The sequence below is a fragment of the Sphaerodactylus townsendi genome, linkage group LG11 (genome assembly GCF_021028975.2).
Source record: "Sphaerodactylus townsendi isolate TG3544 linkage group LG11, MPM_Stown_v2.3, whole genome shotgun sequence".
Lineage (NCBI taxonomy): Eukaryota > Metazoa > Chordata > Lepidosauria > Squamata > Sphaerodactylidae > Sphaerodactylus > Sphaerodactylus townsendi.
The window spans coordinates 7,002,213-7,023,493 of record NC_059435.1 but is presented as its reverse complement, the minus strand read 5'-3'; the positions used below and the strand labels follow the sequence as shown (position 1 = coordinate 7,023,493).

Below are 21,281 nucleotides of genomic sequence, written 5' to 3'. Positions count from 1 at the left end.
AAGGTTTACTGTACTGTAACAATATGTGAGTGTGTTTGTACGTGTGACACAAAAGCACACACACAAACACATTCTGTACCAGAAAAAATGTTTATAGATCTCAATTCTCACAGGTCTGAAATACATGTGTATTTTTGGAAGTTGAGTTCCATCCCCTTTTCGCTGTAGTTGGTTGGTTTTTAAAAAACTAGCATTATAATTGTTTGGCTGTAAGTATTTTAAAGATCTGATTTGGGGCGTCAGTTCTAGGTTTCTGCAATCCCATTAAAATAATTAGTAAGGTAAAGCTGATCTCAGAATAAACTCCGACAAATCCCAAACTGGTGTGTGTGTGTGTGTGTGCGCGTCTCTCCAGTTTTTCTAAATGGTTCAGTAAAACATTATAATAGGATAAAAGATCAAAGGATGCTTAATCAAGCCCTTTATCACACTGCCAAATGATTTTTAATGGGAGAACAATCCAGTGTGTCTATTGAGGCAGTGCAGCAGACGTTTCTTTAAATCCGCGAACACATTGTGTGTAGGTTCCACTTCAGGTTTCTGTTGTCTTGGGATTAGCTGGAAACTGTGAGTTTCCTAGAATTGCTTTGCTGAGAGTTTCCCCTTTTTATACAGTTCAAATGGTGTAAAAAACACTGAGGAAACCACAATACATATTTTGGCTATTAGAACAGGTGTTGGGCGTCTTTTTTTAAAACATGAATATAGGCAACAAAAGTGTCACCATGAGGATGCAAATGGTGGGACTTTTCCTGGGGCTCTGTCATAGCGAGGCCTCTAAGTCATTAAAGATCTCCTCAGCTGTAACTGAAAGAGACAGGTGAGCATCTTGTACCGGCTTTGTTGGCTTGCGGGCAGGCTGATCAAAGGTAAACAAACTGAAGAATCTATGCAAGCCTGTGACACGCTTTCGAGCCTCACAGGAGGACAATAAAGGCCTATGAACTGAGTGAGTGGCTGTCCTATTGTGGTCTACTGTTGAGTGCCAAATCCAGGATTTGGATGAGGCAAAAAAACTTAAGAAGGCTGACTCACCCCACAAATGTCCCAAGCAAGGGCTCAGGATGCAGCAGCTGGAGGGGCAAAGTGTGTAGTTGCCCCTCCCCCCATTTCTTCCCCTTAGACTAGCTCTGCTATCATCTGGGTCAGCTCCGCCTGAGCCATGTTCCAGCTGTGCTGGCAGTTTTCCCGCTTCCCAGTTGAGCTACTAGTGCAGTGATGGCGAACCTTTTCGAGACCGAGTGCCCAAATCGCAACCCAAAACCATCTTATGTATTGCGAAGTGCCAACACAGCAATTTAACCTGAATACTGAGGTTTTAGTTTAGAAAAAATGGTTGGCTCCGAGGCGTGTGTTACTCGGGAGTAAGCTTGGTGGTAGTTGGTGGCTTTGCTTTGAAGCAACCGTGCAACTCTTCCAATGGGTGAATCACAACCCTAGGAGCGTTTACTCAGAACAAACCCCATTGCCAGCAACCAAGCTTATTCCCCAGTAAAGGATCACACTTTAGTTCTTCGCATGAAAATCAGTGGGGTTTAACAGCTCTTAACAAGGTTACCTACACTGCTTCCGCAAAACTAAGTCTTAGGTTTAATGCTAATAATTGAGCCCAGCAGCCCAGACCAGCCTAGATGTGTGTGTGTGTGTAGGGGGGGGGGGGGCTCTGTTTGCACGTGCCCACAGAGAGGGCTCTGAGTGCCACCTCTGGCACCCGTGCCATAGGTTCGCCACCACTGTACTAGTGGCCCAGAAGGAGGGTGGCACATGCACACTGGCCTGAGGTGCCCACAGCTTGCCCTTGGATGGAGTTGGGGAAGGTGAACTGCAGAAGCCTTCGGGAAGGGCCCTCAGGGAAGAAGGCAAACCCTAGCCATGCTTCAGACTTGCCAGGGATGGAAAGATACTTCATGCGGACCCGACAGACATCTCAATTGACCCATTCAATCTAACGAAGAAGAGGCAGAGTGGACAGACTGAGAATTTTCTCGTGGGCCTCCTTGGGTGCTGTGTGCGCAACGTGGTGTGCTGGGCCCTGGGCAAAAGGCTGTTTTTTTTCTCACCCAGCCCCATGAAAACACGAAGCTGCCTTATACTGAACCAGACCCCTGGTCCATCGAAGTCAGTATTGTCCACTCAGACTGGCAGCCGCTGTGCAGGATCTCGGGTAGAGGTCTTTCATGTCACCTGCTGCCTGGTTCTTTGAACTGGAGTTCCTGGGGACCGAACCTTGGACTGTCTGCATGCCAAACAAAGGCGTTACCACTAAACCGTGGCCCTTCTCTTCTTTCAAAGTACTTACTTATGGGACCCTGTTCTAAGCAGGTCTACTCAGAATCCTTACTCACTTACTTCCAGGAATGTGTTCCTAGGATTCCGCTATTAGCCCGGTACAGAGAGATGTGTATGACTGGAAGAGGCAGTTGGTTTTTTAAACTCCCGGCAATTAAAGGAGATTAATTGTTTTGCTAGAATTCCCATATTGTTACACTGGTACTCAATTTGCTTGGGGAAAAAAAACTCCCTTGAATTCCCCAAAGCTTTGCTGTTCCTCAGTACTTTTACAAGTGCAATTTTTGAACAACCGTGATGGATTCATTTATTTTATTTATTTATTTTTCAAACTTATATACCGCCCAATCCCCGAAGGGCTCTGGGCGGTGAACAACATAAAATTCAAATACAACATAATTTATTTATTTATTTATTTATATTTATTTATATTTATATATTTATTTATATATTTTCCAATAGTGAGTTTTCCCGTAAGATTAAAAGAGCTCAGGATGTTTAATTGCTGCACAGAACTTTCCAGCTTCACTTTCTCATTTTTTCCCTGTTCTCTGTTGACAAAATTCATAGTGCTTTTATCTGGTGTTAATTGTTAAATATTGTGAATACTGTGCATCTGGCAGAGAATGACTTGACCCATTTACGTTTTAATGGAAGGCTTCCTAGTCTCAGTTTTTATTAATTATTTATGCCTGATTATTATAAAGTTAAAAAAACCCCTTCAGTTTGAATCAGTGTTTTTTAAAATAATGTTCCTTTGCCAGAGTAATGGTAGTGAAGTCCATATAATAACAATAGTAGATAATACAAAATGTAAACCTTTTCGTTCAAACGGTGCTGTCCTTTGTAAAAGAAATGACCGGGAGGCTGAGTTTTCTGGACGTAGGGCTCATTCTAAGCCCATGCATGCCAGGTGACCTGTGAACTGAAGGTTAGCTCAGGGTTTTCTGCAGTTAATACCAGAGAAAGTTCATTCACAGCACAAAATCTTAGTGAGGTGGATTACTAGGACCTCAGCCTTTTGATGTAGCTCTTGCATTGTTTGTGAAAAAATGCATGGGAACAAAATCAATAGTGCTCATAAGTATCTATGAAGATACATGGAAACATTATCCCAGCATCATTAGAAGTCTTTGATAACGCTGCACAAAATTGGAAATTCACTGCATATTCCAAAAACTTGTATTTGTGACTCTCTATAGTCTGTTTATTGACTTCATGTCTTCCTTACTTGCTGAAACGCAAGATGGATTGCAGAATGTAAAACAATCAGACAGCAGAAATCTCCAATTAACAGTGCAAGACTAGGATTACAAAATTGGCCAACAGAGCAGAAAGAAAGAAAGAAAGAAAGAAAGAAAGAAAGAAAGAAAGAAAGAAAGAAAGAAAGAAAGAAAGAAAGAAAGAAAGAAAGAAAGAAAGAAAGAAAGAAAGAAAGAAAGAAAGAAAGAAAGAAAGAAAGAAAGAAAGAAAGAAAGAAAGAAAGAAAGAAAGAAAGAAACGTTAAAGGTATGACGTATAATTCAGTAAGTGGACAATGAAGGTAGAAGAAAAGGCAGTGAATTCATTAAAAACAAGATTGTACATACAACAAAAATTGTGATGGACTATAAAATTATTCCTTAATTTTCTGAAACGTGATTAAACATCTGCTATTCTTAACAATAACAGTGATAACTTTAAAGAAGTACATGTTAAAATCCCACAATGTATTTGCTTCTATTTTTGCGTCTAAATTAGCTTGTGATTTCTCCATTAAAAAGTTCATTTCAGCAGAAAGGGAAACATTAATGTACTCCCCCAATTGTATACTGAAGAATGCACTAAATGAATAGCAGCCAGAAGTTGATATCTTGGTCTCTTCATAGAAGTGTTTTGTACGGAAAAAATATAAAAGTCCTCAATTCATAATCTCAATTAAAATATTATTTTTGTTATTGTTATTGCCGGTTTACACATTTGTTTTCATTTATTTAAAACATTTATGACTTCCCTACTCTTTGTATGAATACAAACCATCTGCATGAATCTGTTGCCAGAGGTTATTCAAAGATAGGGCAGGGGCACCCAGCCTTGTTGAGCTTCCAAGCACCTTTGGATTTCTAACACTGTCTGGTGGGAACAGCCACAAAATAGGAGGTGGAGCCATCCACAAAACATCTCCAATGGCCAATCAGATGCTTTGCTGGCTGCACCTACTTTCTAACACTTGTTGGGTACTAGGAAAGGTTTTGGCGGGTGCTCACAGGCACCATGTTGAAGGTCATTGAAGGTTTTGTTTCCATGCAGTGATTTGAAGATCTGTCCCTTCTGTGCCCCATCAGATGGGGCAGGCAGGGGGCATTCTGAGCTGGTTCCTGGAAGTGGCAAAGGGCTGGTTGAGGTGGAATAAACTGAAGCTGAATCCAGTGGCAATGCATTGTACATGGTTGTACATTCTTCAAGCTTGAATTGCGGCTTTTTGTCCCTTTGGTCAGGGTGGGTAACACTCCCTCTGAACAGTCAGGTTTTTAGCTTATGGATGTTCCTAGATCCACTGAACACCAAACTGGCACCTTACACACTAACCACTATGTTATGAGTGGACTTTGGAGGGTGTGTGTGTGTGAATCTTGGTGTCAGAACAGGAGCGGCCCCCATTGCTGTCTCCAAAAAGTTGGCGTGCAGATGGCCATGTTTTGCTGCTGATCAAGCTCTCAACACTCTCCTTTCGCCACTTCACAAGAGATTTGTTGCTTTCCCTGCAGTGTGTGATGTAGCTACAAATCATGATCAGTGGATGCATGTGGCTTTGTGGTACACGTGGATGTGTGGCACACCTGCAGTGAAGCTGTAGCTAAGCTGCGCTGCTCATTTAAAAGCATGTTACAGCAGACTATCGTTGAAATAGTCTTAGAGCTGAATATCAGTCATGAAAAGTCCTGCACTTACTTCCTAAAACTGTGCAATAGAGGTGGGCTTGTCTGGGAGAGAGTCCCACAGGGCAGGAGCCACAGTTGAGAAGACCCCGCTGTGTCTGCCAGTCTGATCTCCTGACTGGACAGTTCCCACAGCACAAAATACAGGAAAATGTCAAACCAGTGTTTCCCAACCTTTTCGAGGTCAGGGTACCCTTGACCTCACTCTTCATATCTCACGGTACCCCTGCCGCCACCCTCCACCTTCCCCTTCCATTGCCCCTGCTTGCCACACCGCCCATCTTCCCCTCCCAGGATGAAGGGTAGCACTGGGGGGGGGGGGGGCTGCTAACCTTGTGGCAGGCCCTGCCCCATGGGTCAGTTCCATGTCCTTGCTGGCGCTGGTGGGAGACACCACAAAAATGAGGGGGGGCGGTAGTGTTGCCGCGGTACCCCTGGGACATGCTCACAGCACCCCAGGGTGCCAGGGAACCCTGGTTGAGAATGGCTGCGTCAAACACTTCCAGAGCCATCTGTAGCAGAGGATGTGTTGGATTTTTAATACTGCTATAGAGCATGCACTTTTCATTGCATGCATTATTCTTCCTGCCCACTTTCAGCCAGTTCCTCCTGCCCTCCTCTGACCTTAATTCAAATTAATTTGCCGAGCACTGCTCAGGTATGCCATGCCATTGCATCCTACTTTGCTCTGTCTTAGCGGTATCTGTGGAGGGGTAGGCAGTGGCTCAGTGGTAGAGAAGATGCTTGGTGTGCGGAAGGGTTGTTTCTTTATTTAGAATTTTAGCAATAATTGCTTCTCTATGTAATGTTTGATGTGAGCTTGGTGGGGTGGTCAAGAGCAGAGGACTCTAACCTGGACAACCCGGTTTGGTTCCTGTGATGGATTTTCAGTGCCCTCTCGCAGTTCTGCCACTGACAGCTCTCCACACATCAGGCATCCGTTAGTTCAGACCACAGGTGTCAAACTCGCGGCCCTCCAGATGTTATGGACTACAGTTCCCATTATCCCCTGCCAGCATCATGCTGGCAGGGGATGGTGGGAACTGTAGTCCATAACATCTGGAGGGCCGCGGGTTTGACACCTGTGGTTCAGACCGTCGGCAGTTGCTGACAGTTTCTCTGGCTGAGGAGAATCTGGCAGATGGGGGAAAAGATCAGGGGTTTTCGGATCAGGGAGTTTAAGCCAACGCTGTGTAGGTTCTCTCTCGTGTTTCGGTTACATTTATTTGGGTTCTGCCTGAGGGGGGAATATGTTGCAAAGATTCTAAATTGGAGGTCTGTCTGAATAAAGTCTGCCTATTTTGGTTACCTTAAAACCACATTAACTTTGTGAGGAGGAGAAGAAGAGAAGAGTTTGGATTTATATCCCCCCTTTCTCTCCTGCAGGAGACTCAAAGGGGCTGACAATCTCCTTGCCCTTCCCCCCTCACAACAAACACCCTGTGAGGTAGGTGGGGCTGAGAGAGCTCCGAAGAACTGTGACTAGCCCAAGGTCACCCAGCTGGCGTGTGTGGGAGTGTACAGGCTAATGTGAATTCCCAAGATAAGCCTCCACAGCTCAGGCAGCAGAGCTGGGAATCAAACCCGGTTCCTCCAGATTAGATACAGAGTAGTCCTTTCACTTCCTCAAGCCATCTACAATCTTGGCCATGGGGATATAAAAAAAGGAGAGTTGAGTTTTTGTCACTTACTTATGGGGAGAGGGGTGTTCTCAGCCATAAGGCAACCCACCCCTCTTGTTTATCCAGAAGTGTGCAGGTCCCCCTCTGGGAAACAAAAACAGGGTCCCGCTGGTGGCAGCCCTCTGTATTGAAGGAATCAAGGGTGCGTTAGGGAAGTTGATCCATCCTTGAGGGCCAAGAGGTCCATTGCAAAGGGGACTTGCCTTCCCCTGCTGTGGGCTAGTCACTATCCCCAGTTCTCCTGAGTTCCCCACTCCTCCACATGAAGCCAGCGGATCAGTCACAGTTCTATGTATTGTCGAAGGCAGTCTGTCCTCAGATCCTCTGCAGATGCCAGCCACAGATGCAGGCGAAACGTCAGGCGAGAATGCTGCTAGAAGGGAGCAGCAGTGGTGTAGTGGCTAAGAGCAGGTGCACTCTGATCTGGAGGAACCGGGTTTGATTCCCTGCTCTGCCACTTGAGTTATGGAGGCTTACCTGGGGAATTCAGATTAGCCTGTACACTCCCACACACGCCAGCTGGGTGACCTTGGGCTAGTCACAACTTTTCGGAGCTCTCTCAGCCCCACCTACCTCACAGGGTGTTTGCTGTGAGGGGGGAAGGGCAAGGAGATTGTAAGCCCCTTTGAGTCTCCTACAGGAGAGAAAGGGGGGATATAAATCCAAACTCTTCTTCTTCTAGAACACGGCCATACAGCCCGGAAACCACACAGCACCCCAGTCACAGTTCTCTTTAGACTCTCTCAGGCAATGCACAGACAGGCAATGGCAAGCCACCTCTGAACTTCTTTTGCCTTCAAAAAGCAGGAAAAAGCAGAGTGAAGGAAGGGGGAAGCAGAAAATTAAACACACCAGGACAGCTGAGGGTCAAGCAGTGGGCTCAGGTGGAGCTCTGTGGTCAGACATGCCTTTAGTGCAGTCACCTGTGAGCTGCTTTGTGTGCTTCCTGACTCATGTATGCATGGCAAAGCTCTCATCAATATTTACTCCCATTAAGTGAAGTGAGGCATGCTTTACCCACAAAGAGATTATCTCCAGGTAACTTGTGTGTGGGTGTGGGTGGGGATCGCAGTAGAAACAGCCCTCAGATGTGCGATTGAGATGTCTGTTTACTTTAAATAAATTCATCAGACTAGCATGACTTTTCTCCTTGGAGCATTAAAAAAAATTGCTTTCATAATCTGCTCCATACCACTTCTGGCCGAGAGTCAGCAGAGTTCGTGCTGCTGTGGTGTCTGCTGGAGTCTCATGCTTTTATCCAGGAAATGGGAAATGTGGTGACCCACCAGCTCTCTGCAGGGCACTCGGAAAAGCTTTGTTGTTTTGTGTGAGGTGGACTCGCTTGCTCAGATGGAGGAAGTTACATCAGTATGCATAATGAAGCAACGGGAGAGGAGTCCGGCCGTTTGGAGGTGGACTCTTCAGTCTGTCCTCACGATCCGCAGCTGGCAGTGTGGAGAACACCCCGAGATCATTTGAGGAGTGCGTAAAATCCACACGCAAAAGAGGGTGGAGGGAATCTGGCAGAGATGTCAAGTGAAATTATTGGAAGAGCATGGAGTTGAGTTACAGGCTGCATTGTCTTGACGAGGCTGGTTTTATGGGCTACTTTTCTTTGTGCTGAATTCAGAGGACGCGTCATTATGCATCACCAGGCGGCAGCTCCAAAGGCAAGAGGTGATAATTATCTGAGCATAAAGGTATGTTGCATGCAGACACACCGGTCATACAAACTTGTAGAGTTACAGACATCCTTGTGAGGAGTTTTTAAAATCAATTCATTCCAATGACTTTTTAAAATTACTTATTTGCAAAAGTAGCTAAGTTGTTTCACAGAACATTTTATTTTCATGTCTCTCAGACCAGCCATCCTGAACAATATTTCTATATCAATCTGGAGTGTTCATTTTGGCAGTGAGTTAATACCATCACTGAGTTGGAGGGAACCTGTTGAAACTGCTCGGATTGGCTCCTCCTTTCTCGCCTGCTATTGATTTGATAAGCTCTTGTAGCTCGTAGGTGGGCAAAATGAATGGCTGGAGTTTATTACCCTTTGTGGGAGACATGGAATTTGTTCTCATCAGAACATAGACAATCGCTTTTATAAAAGAATGTCTGCTGGCTTGCATTAAGGATTCCTTTGAAAAGATAGTCCTTTGTGTAGCGAAAGAAAATTACAGAACTGCCTTTATAATCTTGTGCAAATTGTTAAAATGGTTCTGGTCTTGACTTTTATTGGAAGAACTGAAGTTTCTACTTTCACCGAGGGTACTGAAACTTGGATTTTCCCCCCCTTTGGTTCTTTTAATATAAAATTTGTTATTTCCTGCAATGTTTCTACATCACAAATGATGACAGCTTTTTGGATGCTTATGTTGGAATGAAAGTGCTTTAAGAAATCTGGACAAAGAGATAAGAAGGCTTTGCCTCTGCATTTGCTGTTATCGAATCAGTTGCTTTGAAGAGGCCAAGCTGTGAGAGGGAAGAGTTTTTTGCTTTTGAAAAGCAAACCTCATTGTGTGTGTAAAAGTGGGTAAAGGCAGCAGCACAGGTTTGTGTGATGGTGATGCAGGGCATCTAAAACAATTTAGTGCTTAAACATCTGTTGGACTTTGAGACAATGTTAAATATTGTGTGAATTATATGCACACAAGTCACTTCTGACTTATGACAATCTTATGAATTACGGTAATAACCTCCCAAATGTTCTATCGTTCATGGCTTTGGTCAGGTCTTGCATATTGAAGGCCATATATATATAATGTTAGGCCATACACGGTATTTGAGCAGTGCATATTCCCTGAAGTGTACATTCCATGCAGATCCAGTTCAGTTATTTGTTGCCCCAGGGCTTTGCTTGGATACGGCTAGCAGTGAGTTGGTTCCAGAAAGAAATGCTAGCCAACTCCCTACTGCTGCAGGCTAAGAGGCTGCTGAGCCCCTCCTTCCTCCTTGTGGCACCCAAAGCACTGTTGTTGGCTGGTGTCAGGAATGCCAGCCAGTAGCTGGCACCTGGCAGGAGACTGGGAGGGGGAAGACAGAGAGAGTCACAATAGTCATTTCTAGGGCAAGCTTAGAAGTAACATCATACTACTCTAGAATTCAGTGGAGGTTATGACAAAGTATCTGCTAACATATAGAGTGCTGTGATGTCACTTCTGGGTTTCCTTTGGAGATGACATCATGGTGTTGACAGGATGGTTTTCCCCCTCCTCCTTTCTCCTTATTGAGCAGCAGTGCAGGGTTAGATGGGTCGTTGGTGGGAGGCCTCCAACTGCAGCAACCATCACTGGTGTTCTCCTGTGAGCCTTCATGGTAGATGTTTCTCCTTAACACTGAGAAAAACCTGAAGTTTATAAGATTTTTTCTTCAGGTTAAGGAGCCAGTGTCACCAACACAAATATTTGGGATTAAAGGGTTTGTTGACTCAGAAGGCTGTAAGTAATATAAGATGGGAGAGTCATATGAGCTGTGAAATTTACATTTAATGTTTGAATGGGTGTGGGAGAAAGTGACCTCACGCTTATTGGAGGGGTTGAACTTTGGCTTGGATGTGACGTCACAGAACTTAATACGATACCACTGGGGAGCTTCTTCACTTCTCTAAACAGCACCTTCTCAGATTCTCCCCCCCCCCCCCGCCCCCAATCTCAAAGAACCTCCCAAGCCAGAGTTGGCAATCCCTCATTAAGAAAAAATGACTTCCTTCCAGGACAGGGAGCATGGCTACCACTGAGGATTGTTTGGAATTTGTCTGAGCACAGGTTGAGACATTCATTTGCAGGAATAAACTCACCTCATGCTTTGGAGATGTTTCTGAATCATTGGTTATTGAGTAGCCGGCTCTACAGGGAGAGATCTTTCATATCACTTCCTACCTGAGCCTTTTAACTGGAGATGCTGGGAATTGAACCCGGGACCTTCTGATGCCAAAGCAGATGCTCTTTCCACTGAGCCCAATGTTACATGTTAATGCAGGATTTTCAATTTGTCCTGTGTTCTCCGAAAGCCGGAGTTTGGTGTACATTTGGGCCGTATAACTGGCATCTCTTTTCTCCCTCAAAAATTATGTCTTGAAGCAGAACAGAAAGCACAGCCCTGTGAAGCTAAATGGGATTTTCATACCTGAGATGCAAGGGAAGGTATTTCTGTGTTGTGTTTTGGGTTGGAAAGGGAAAGAACTCAAGTGGTTTGTCCCACTTGGTTGGACAAAGTGGTCTTGCCATTAGAATGCAGAATGCTGATTGGCTGCCTTTTCTAAAGATTTGCATAAGCCATTATAATATCAGCAAGCAAAACACTGGCAAATTTACTGGTGTTTGCCTTGTCATGTACAGATGGAAACAGTTGCAACTCAACAGGGGCAGCTTTCCCCATCATGAACCCATCCTAGATAAGCACATAAACATCTAATATGCACTCATAATAAAAATTAACAAATCCTTCTAGGCCAGCACAGTCTGTGACCTGACAAGCCATGCATGAGAGTCCATTGCTGGGGTGCGTGAACCATTGTGTCAGGGAGTTGTTGAGTGCATGGCAGGCCACATGGCAGAAGGCTGTGTTTGGCGTGATGTGAAGTTGTGCAGGCTGTAATCATGTTGCTAACAAAGAATTCAGACCTCTTTGGTGCTTGCCTCTGGCATATGGTATGTCTCTAATCTCATATATTGATCTTACATATAATTAAACAACTGAACACTTCTGTTTGTATTTACATTTCCTTATTTCTCTGACAAAGTTCTTAAAGATACAGCATAAGTCTTCCAACTCTTATAACTAAACATAAATAATCACTTAGTCTTATCTAATTTTTTCAGTTGAAACAAAGCTTCAGTTCCATATAGTCCATATTCCAATTCTGAGGAAGACGCACGAAAAACGTTCTATATGTGCGAGACGTTTTTATGTAGAACCTACAGAATTGGAATATGGACTATATGGAACTGAAGCTTTAAGAACTTTGTCAGAGAAATAAGGAAATGTAAATACAAATACAAGTTGTTTAATTAAATGTAAGATCAATATATAAGATTGGACACGAATGGAGTGCAACGCATGGTAATATTTTGAGTTTATTTGGGCTAACGCTGGTTATTGCACTCTTAAAGATAGTGGTGAATGTCTCTAATCTCGCCACTATTGGTGAATTTTGCATTTTAAAATCAGATTTGTGTCTCTCTTTCCCCCGGAAAGCTTTGGAAGTGAGTGTACATAATGTGCAAACATCCCTGGACACCATTTTTGTTTGAAAATTTCACATGAGTAATTTAGGGGGCTGAAAATAGTAGTCCCTTTTCCTGCCTATTTTATCTTCTCTTAGTTATTTTTCCAGAACTGCTTTTCTGAAATGAAGCTGGCAGTGAGACTCTGATGTGTGTGGGTCACTCACAGGTAATGTGAAGATAGCCTGTCAGTGTGGCTTCTATGAAAATCCCAGTGGATTTCTGTCCAGGGGCTCAGCTCCACACCAAGATAACATCAATATTGCTGCAACATGGGGTTGTCTGACTTGGTACCCATTAGCCCAGTGGCACAGATTTCATAAATATTTTCTTGGATGTCTTCCAGCATGTTTCCAGCACAAAATGAACCTTTCTTCTACTGGCCGGAAGCGGTTAGGATTTTGCTTTTTGAGGAATTTCACCTCCTTGTTTGACTGGTACACTCAACAGAGAAAAGGTTTTAGCGTTTGCCTCGTGGAAATCTCTAATATCCCTGCAGGAGCTTGTCTAGACTCAAACAACTGGCTGCTTAATTTTTATTTTGTTTCTAGCAGGATCTTCTTTTAAAGCAAAAGCCATCAATCAGAAGTGGCAGGCTGGCAAGGAGAGAGGAGACCGGGACCCACAGAAATGAGTTAAAATCCACAAAGCCTCAAGCTTAGCCTTTCGGGCTAGAAATAATTTGATAGGGCGTTTTGATAGGGCGTGCTTTTGTGGCAGCACAGAGATAAAGGTGTACATTTTTGCCTTTCCATAATACCTGCCCGCTGGCCTTAAACCTACATGCCCTGACAGGTTGAACTATAAAGTTGGGTTAGTCTGCCCCTTTAATCCCGCCCCCCCCCCCATTTTTTTTAACATGGATGACCGTCATCCTATACTCCTTTCCCCCGAAGCTACAGATGAACTTGAAGTGTTTGGTATTCTGTACTCTGCCCCGGCTCCTTCTAAATTATTGTTCCTGAGCTTCATTACTTTAAAGAACTGGAATTTAATTTAATTTGGGGCATCATTACTGCATTTGTTTCTCTGTGTGATTTCAGGAAACTTTCAAATGTGCATTATAATATTTCTGGGAATTTTTTTAATGGTTTCCGGGCTGTATGGCGTGTATTCCTTGTATTCCTCTCCTGATTTGCTTACTGCATCTGTGGCTGGGCATCTTCGAAGGAAGATGTTGTGCCACAGATGCTGGCTTAACATCAGGGAGAGAATGTTAGAACATCGGCCCTACAGGCCCGGAAACCTACACTGAAATCCTGTGCGATTCAACACAATGAAATCCTTCGACAATACATCTAATGTTTCTCATTGGAAAATTTTGTCACAGGAACTTTTGAGAAAGACAGCTGCAAAACTATCCAAGAGCCCCAAGTCTTCTCTAATGAGAAGAAACTGGGAAGTTTAGGACAGCAAGATTCAAGCCCAGTAGCATCTTGGAGACCAACAAGATCTTTGGCGCATAAGCTAGGGAGCTCTGAATCTTGAAAACTTGTATCCTGAAAATCTTGTTGGCCTTGCATCTAGTGGTTCTACTTCAGACCAACATGGCTGCCCTCTGAAAAAGTGAAGGATATTCTTGAAGCATTTGGATTTATACCCCATTTTTCTCAACCATAAGAAGTCTCAAAGTGGCTTGCAAACGCCTTGTCTTCCTCTCTCTCTCATAGCCAGATACATGGGGTAGGTGGTGGGATGAGAGAGTTCTGAACACCACTGTGACTAGCTCAGAATCACCCAGCAGGCTTCATGGCGGAGAGCAAGACTCAGTTGTCTCAGATTAGAGCCCATGTCTTAATTTCACATATTCTGTCTCTGTGGCTAAAAGGATGTTATGATAATACAGTGAGGAAATGGAGTCTCTATTCTCTGCCACCTAAAGAAAAAATAGGAGAACATTAAGTTTCTTTCACTTTCAGTACACTTTAACAATCATTTGTGTGGATTTTCCTGGATAAAATAGGACTTGCAAACAGTTGCTTAAAATGCATTTTCTAGCCTCATGTGAAAACCATGGCAGGGGCTCAAATACAGAAATAGTTCAGTTCAGTTGTGTTTATTTACAACCTGAGAGGATAATCCATGCACAAACAGCAAGTTTACAATTTTGGAACACCGGCAAAGTCTAAATCTACTGACTATATAATAAAGCTTACATACAGTGCAGGTGATGTGGAAGAAAATTACTGCAGGACATGACTGCTTTACAGCCTGGAAACCTCATAACCCCCCTGTGGTTACAATGTTGACAAACTGTCATGGATGGAAACTATCAGAGGTAGAATAGACTTTATCTGAACCCGCTCTCTTGTGAGTCTTTTGTAACTGTGAATTGCAGTTGGTTCTGGTAAGACCTTGTTGGCAGAATGGGATTACAGTGTCAGGATAGTTCTGTTGCCCAAACAGCTGTTCGGGTTCCAGGTGGGTGGGAGGCATCTGTGTAACAGAGAGGAGGCTGGGACATGTTGCCTCATAGACAGTGATGCTTGAACCTTTTAGAGACAGTACCCCAAATTTGCTTGGAAAACCCTTATTTATACATGAAAATTTAACAGCAATTTAACCTGAATACTGAGGTTTTAGAAAAAAGCAGTTGACTCCAGTATTACTTGGGAATAGGCTTGGTAGTCAATGGCTGGCAGGCTAACATTTGGCCTACTAGGTAGGAGTGGAGGAATCCAAGAGCCTAGGAGGGTTTACTCAGAAAGCAAAGCCCTTGCCCAACCAACCTGGCTGCTCCCAGATAGAGACCAACTTTAGTTCTTCTTGCTGAAAATCGTTGTGTGGTTCAACAGCTAACAGGATTTACCTACACTTTCTTCCCAAACTAAAATTGGTTTAAATACCAATAATCAGAGCCCAGTGGCTGACAGACCCTAGATGTGGGTGGGGCACTTCAGCATGCATGCCAGAGGCTCTGGAGTGCCACCCCTCTGCTTTTAGTGCTATGGGATTATGCCATATACTAGGAGCTGTTGCTTGGTTGTCTGCCCAGAATATGCTTCAGGACAGCATGGACAGAGGCTACATGGGGACAGCAAACAAAACTGGAGTGAGTCAGGACCACTCCAGTGCAGAAGAACATTTCCCCTGTGGCATTTCCTAGGGAGTCCCTGAATATTTTAAGTGCTTAAGAGGCTTAAGCTGCTCTTTCTCTGCTCTACCCATCGCTCCATTGTAGAGACTCAGAGAGTCCTGGGTTTGTGATACTGAGATAAATATACTTGCTTTCCGTGATTTTTCCCTCCCCCTCCCCATCTTACTTCCCTATATTCAAACATTGGTTTGTTCAAGGACCAGCTAAGTGAACTTGAGGCAAGTCCAGCCACTGTCTCAGGTGTTTCCTTGAAACCTTAGAGAACGGCTTTGGTGGTACTTCTTCTTTGGCATGGCTCTCGTCAATTATTTCAGAACAGGATGACACGTCCATAGTAGTCTCTATTTAGCGCGGCCTCTGCTTGGTTTGTTTGCTTGTCTGCGGTTCATGTGCCAACGTCTCGCTTCTGGCTGAGGCAAACCCCACAAATCCAAAGCCTGAAATGAAGGTTTCTGCCACAGCACCTCCTTATTCAGTGGCATCCTTTATCCAGCTTCTTTTCTTCCCCTCCTTTTTCTTGCTGTTCTTCCCTTTGCTGCAGCTTTCTTTGTAAGATTCTCTAAACAAGCTTGGAAGACTTCATATTGGTCGGGATCCTCTCCCATCAAAGATATTCCAGTTTCTGTAATCCTGAAGGACCTTTTAAGGAGGGAAAGGAAGTAGTCCCATTTTCCCAAGAATTCTGATATATTCCTCCCTATCTTCAGGACTACCAAATGGCAAGGTTGTGGGTTTTCTGGAGCCCAGGCAGAGGCTATGGAGCCTACAAGTGAGTGAGTGAACCTTATAATGGCATGGACTCAGATGTTATGGACTACAATTCCCAACAGCCCCTGCCAGCATGTGCCAATTGGACCATGCTGGCAGGTGGATATTCAGGAGTAGCCAATCCCTCTTTATGGAGTATAAAATCTGAGTGCTGTGCCCTCTGCCAGAACTGGCCTAGTAGATTTTGCTCTAACATTCTCTCCACCCCCCATGACTGGCATCTTCAGGGAGATGTCATGGCATGGTGAGAGATCATATTTCTATCCATGGCATGAATAGGGCACTGAAACCCAGGTACATTTCTTCCTCTATGCTAGGGGTGGCCAAACCTATGATGCTCCAGATGTTCATTGACTACAATTCCCATCAAATGCCCCTACTGGAGTGGAATTGTATCCCATCTGAGGCCCCACCTGGGAGCCCCTCCTAGGCCTGACACCAGCCTTTACATACTCACATTCTCTGTTATGGCTCCACAATCCATTGGACAGTGACCTGCCAAACGGTAGTTCTCAGGGAAGGCTCACACCCTCCTGGCTTTCCACAAGCTATGCAAAATGCATTATTCAGGAGAGCTTTTTGTATTTGAAACAGGGCTGCAAATAGAAGGAAGGTTGAACTTATACCACTGTGTATAAGTTAGCGTCATCTGTTGGTATAAGTAAGTGCCTAATGCATAATTTTGTTTTCATTTAACATTTCATGTTAATACTTATCCTTGGCATCCAGATTTCTTCAAGTCAAATCTGTGCATCGTATTGAGTCAGTATGTGTAATCCACCTTGAGTCCCAGTGAGAAAGGTGGTTTACATGTAATGTAAGTAAGTAGTTTCTTCCGTAATGATATCTGTCATGGTAGACAACTTGGTGAGTGAGTGGAGTGGATTGAGGTGGAACCCATTTGGAGTCACTCCAGTGCAGTGGGACCTGGCTAGCCCCAAGCACGGTCAATTCTTCTCCCTTTGCAACAGTCCTTAGAATCTTGGAAGGGTTTTATTGGTTTTAAACCTGTTATCTCCCAAGAAGAGGGAACAATAGTAGAATCCCACACACTACAGGATTAGAGAGATTCCCTTAGGAGTTTGCTGTAGAATTTGACCCAGCACAACTGAAACATTCTAGAAACAATGTGTGTTTGTCTTTGGAAGCCATACAGGATTTTATGTCAAACTTTAAAACTCTCTATCCCTTGGAGGGAAAAATGCATTTAACTTGTTATTGAGGGATTTCCAAAGAGGATGTGGGCTTTATCTCTAGAGAACAAGATGGGTTTGCAGATGCCAAAAACTTCTGTTTGTTTATACTGATCCAGACTATAAAGACCTTGTGGATAATAAAGGAAGTTGTCTTAATCAAAGCCAAACCACTTCTTAGCTACTTTGGGGGGAAGCTTTCTGGAAATCATGAACTAACCTGCAAAAAGTTAAATCTACGGTCTTCTGGGAGCAGAGGGAGCAGTTTTTCTTGGATATTTTTAAATGTAAAACTATCAATAAAATTATTTTTGTCTTACTATTTTAAAATTTCTTCTTCACCAGCTCTGAATCATAAACCCAGTGATGCTTCCGTGATCTATGGGGTAGTAGAATATGTGGAATCATTCTGCTCTAATCAACAGGAAGCTGTGGCTGCAAAGGGACTTTGGTGCCTTGTGCAACAATGGTCAACGGACTGCTTAGAGCAGAGCTACTCTCACGCTTGGGAGTCCCCAAACTGAACTTATGACCATCTTTGGAGCCCTGCCACAAGATGGTGAAGTGCAAGCTACAAACTGGCTGCCATGAGGAGGAATTGAAGTCACACACAAAACTGAATTCTGAGTGCACAGGGGCAAAGGGAGTAATTAATACATGTAATAATTGTTTATTTTGTGATAAACTGGATATATTTTGTGATAAACTGGATATATGTGTTGATGTTGATGTACACACCTTAGAGCCTCCTAGGGGATGGGTGAGGTCTACTAAATCCAAATCACAAATCAAATCAGAATCAAATATTCAATCAATCAAGAAATAGAATAAAATAAATAAATAAATCTTAAGATTCTATACCTAAGTGAAAACAGCAATGAGAGTAGAGAAACCAACACTACATAGTGGTAGCTGTCACCAAAGCAATGTTATTTTAATTTTCACAGCCAATCAGAAGCCCTGTTGCATAAGGGTCCCATCATGGCACTTGCCAGGAAAGGTAGGAGCCATGGTGCTCACAAGCACCACATGGAGGGCCCTGTATTAATGCAGCAGACTCCCTTTGTCCACACAAACACACACATATTCCACACGCTAGCCATATGGAGACCAGCTGCTTGGCAATTGAATGGTGACTGGTTGGGTCCATATTGTGGGATGAATTTGGCAAGACCATAGCTGTTGTTGCACGTGCACCCCAGGATGGAACCTGCAGCCTGAACTTTTCACCTCAGTTGAAGAGCAAGAGACCACTAGATCCAGGACATTCTTAGGCAGACCCATGAGAAACCATTCCCTGCACAAAGGAAAAGTCCTGGGCAGGGTGGATAAAAATTGATTTAAATCAAATTACTTGAAATGAAATGCTTTTTGAAGATAAGCTCATCTAAAGATTGTTTATATAGTTTTCTGTTTAAGATACGTTATAGTCCAAAGGTTATATATTAATCATGAAATAAGAATTAGTTTTTAATTTTGTAGCCTGAGGCTGCTTTCTATTAGATTCAAAGGTTTAAATTTTTTTTTTGTTAAAGTGGAATTCCATTAATCCATTCACAATGTCATATTCTTCCATGGGCTTCTGTAAGATTATGTTGGGCAGTTTTTCCATCATAGATTCTTGGTTTTGCAGTTCTCAAAACTATTTGTGTTGACAGAGATAATGTGCATTTTCTTCACAGCAAAACATATTAAATAAACATTCAGGGTTGAAAAAAAGATTTTAATCCAATTGTTCTTTTGCAAATCTATGTACATAGAATCAACTCCTTACCTCTTAAGTGCTAAGTTTCAAGAAGTTCACTGGACCAGAAGGTGTTTGGAATGGAACCGATGCTGGTACCAAGAAACTAAGTGGGAAGAGGGAGGAGCAAGCAGTAAAAATAAAAGTGAAACCCTTTGAGCAGAATACTCCACAAGACTTGGGATCTTTGTGTGTCTAGCCTGAGGTTTATCATATTATTCTCTCTGTGGAGGAGAAAATCTATAATGAAGCTACCTTTTGGTCCATCAGGGTCAGTCTTATCTACCTAGACTGAAAGTGTCTCTCCAGAAGTCCTTCATATCACCTACTACCTGATCCTTTTAAATGGAGATGCCAGGTATTAATCCCAGGACCATGCCAGTTGGATGCTCTGCCACTGAGCTGGTGTGAATAATAGAAGCCAACAGCCAGTCCCACCTGATTTCTCTCCCTGAGGTGGGCACACTCAGTGTCTTTAATCTAGCCTAATTTGGCTGTGCACAGGTTGAAGTGGTCATTTGCAGGAATAAACTTGCCGCATGCTTTGGAAACATTTCTAAATAGCTGTTGGTTTCTCAGTTCACCAATTTCAGTGTTGGGTGCTGTGTGGTTTCCGGGCTGTATGGCCGTGTTCTAGCAGCATTCTCCCCTGACGTTTCGCCTGCATCTGTGGCTGGCATCTTCAGAGGATCTGAAGATGTGGCTGGCATCCTCTGAAGATGCCAGCCACAGACCTGGCAGCGTCTGGGAGCATTTGAGAGAATAGCTGAAGCATACTGTAGTCTCTCAATCCACATGCAGCACCTGAAAATGTTTCCGGCATTAGAAAGCCTTCTCAACGACTACAGAATTTCAGGTAACACTGTTTTAATGGACATGGAGCAGAGCTGAGTGGGATTTCTGCATCTGGTGAGGCAGGTATTGAGCGGGTCACTTATCTTTCCACCGCCAGCATCCTTCCACTGATGGATTGTAGTTTATAGGGGACTTCAGTAATCAAAAGGTCGTTAAACTTTATATGCTCCTCGGCAGGCTAAAATGAGGAGCTGATGATTTCCCCCGCTAAGGGTTGTGAGAAATCAGAAGGTGTGTTCCCTTCTTCGCAAGGATATCCTGGTACCCAATTTTCCCTTTTAGCTGTGACATAAACTATATACCCGAGAGGAGGAGCTTTGTGAAATTAAAACTGCCCTGGATGTGGAAAGCCCCAAAGAGTTGAGAAGGATTCAATGCAAATATTTATTCATGAATCTGACTCCATGCAAGATTCGTATGTTTGTCTGTCTTATCCTGGGCTAATGGACTCAAAATCAGAAGCTATGAAAGTCCACCTGCCACTCACCTCCCGGTTTTGAAAAGGGTCTTAGAGCCAAGCTTGCTACAACAGGACCTTTTGTGTGTGGATAGTTGAAAAGCTCTTAATAAGAGTCTGGACCGGACAGTATAATTGCAGATTATGTGAGTCAATGGGAGAACCTTTTTCCTGAGGGGAGAGCCAGGTCTCAGCAAGAATTCTTGTGGTCTTTTTTTTTCTCTGTAGCTCTGAAAAATTGTTCTCTGAAAAATTGCTGTGTGTTGTGTAGACCAATTTGAATAAGTTCTGAGAGGAAGGTAGCAAACATGTTAAGAAAAGACCCTTTGTCTCCCCCGTGCAAGCTCATAAGCTTTTGTGTAGCAGACTCTTACTGTTCCTTTCCTTTGAGTCAACAACATGAACAAGCCTAACCTCATAATTTGCGGGGGATTAAAGTGTGCTTTTAATTATATGTTTACATTTGGCACCTGTCTAGTTGGCCCTTGTGAGGGCAAAAAGGCAGGATATAATTTTTGTAAAATAAAAATAAAATATATGTGTATTTCATCTGTGAGTGTGGGGTGTGAACAGAGGATACATGGAAAGTATATATGCGGGGGGGGGGGGGGGGGGGGGTTGGCTGCTTAAGCACTGACCATAAGACCCAACAGCTTGGGCAAGGATTTGACATTTGGTTCTCTTGGATTACCAAGTGGGAGGCATCAGGTTAAGAAAAAAAAATGCTGACAGCTATGGTTTGGCAATGGAAAAAATATTTATCATCAGCTGTAGCAGGAGAGTATAACGAAGAGCCAGACTGATGTGGAGGTTAAAGTGTCAAACTAGGATTTTGGAAACCGAGATTTGAACCCCAACTCTGCCGTAGTAGCTTGCTGGGTGACATTGGGCTGTTTACATATTCTTAGCCTAACCTAACTTACAGGGTGGTTGTGAGTGAGGATAAAATGGAGAAGAGGAGAATGATGTGAGCTGCTTTGGCTCTCCCTATCGGGGAGAAGGCAGAATATAAATAAAATCAGTGGATAAATCTGGCTTGTGGGGGAGGGGGGC

The 21,281-nt window shown here is 43.5% G+C and overlaps 1 protein-coding gene across 4 annotated transcripts in view; it reads left to right on the top strand.

Moving 5' to 3' along the window:
* Window positions 1–8,107: 8,107 nt before the first annotated feature.
* Window positions 8,108–21,281, top strand: part of PLEKHG4B (pleckstrin homology and RhoGEF domain containing G4B) — a 106,545-nt gene continuing 93,371 nt past the window's right edge. For 3 of the 4 annotated variants that reach the window (XM_048510803.1, XM_048510804.1, XM_048510802.1), the window contains exon 1: window positions 8,108–8,589. In XM_048510803.1, coding sequence (XP_048366760.1) covers window positions 8,533–8,589 — 57 coding nt within the window. In that variant the 5' untranslated portion in view covers window positions 8,108–8,532. Of the gene's footprint in view, window positions 8,590–17,517; window positions 17,732–21,281 lie in introns of all 4 variants that reach the window. The other variant, XM_048510805.1, reaches the window with a different exon arrangement.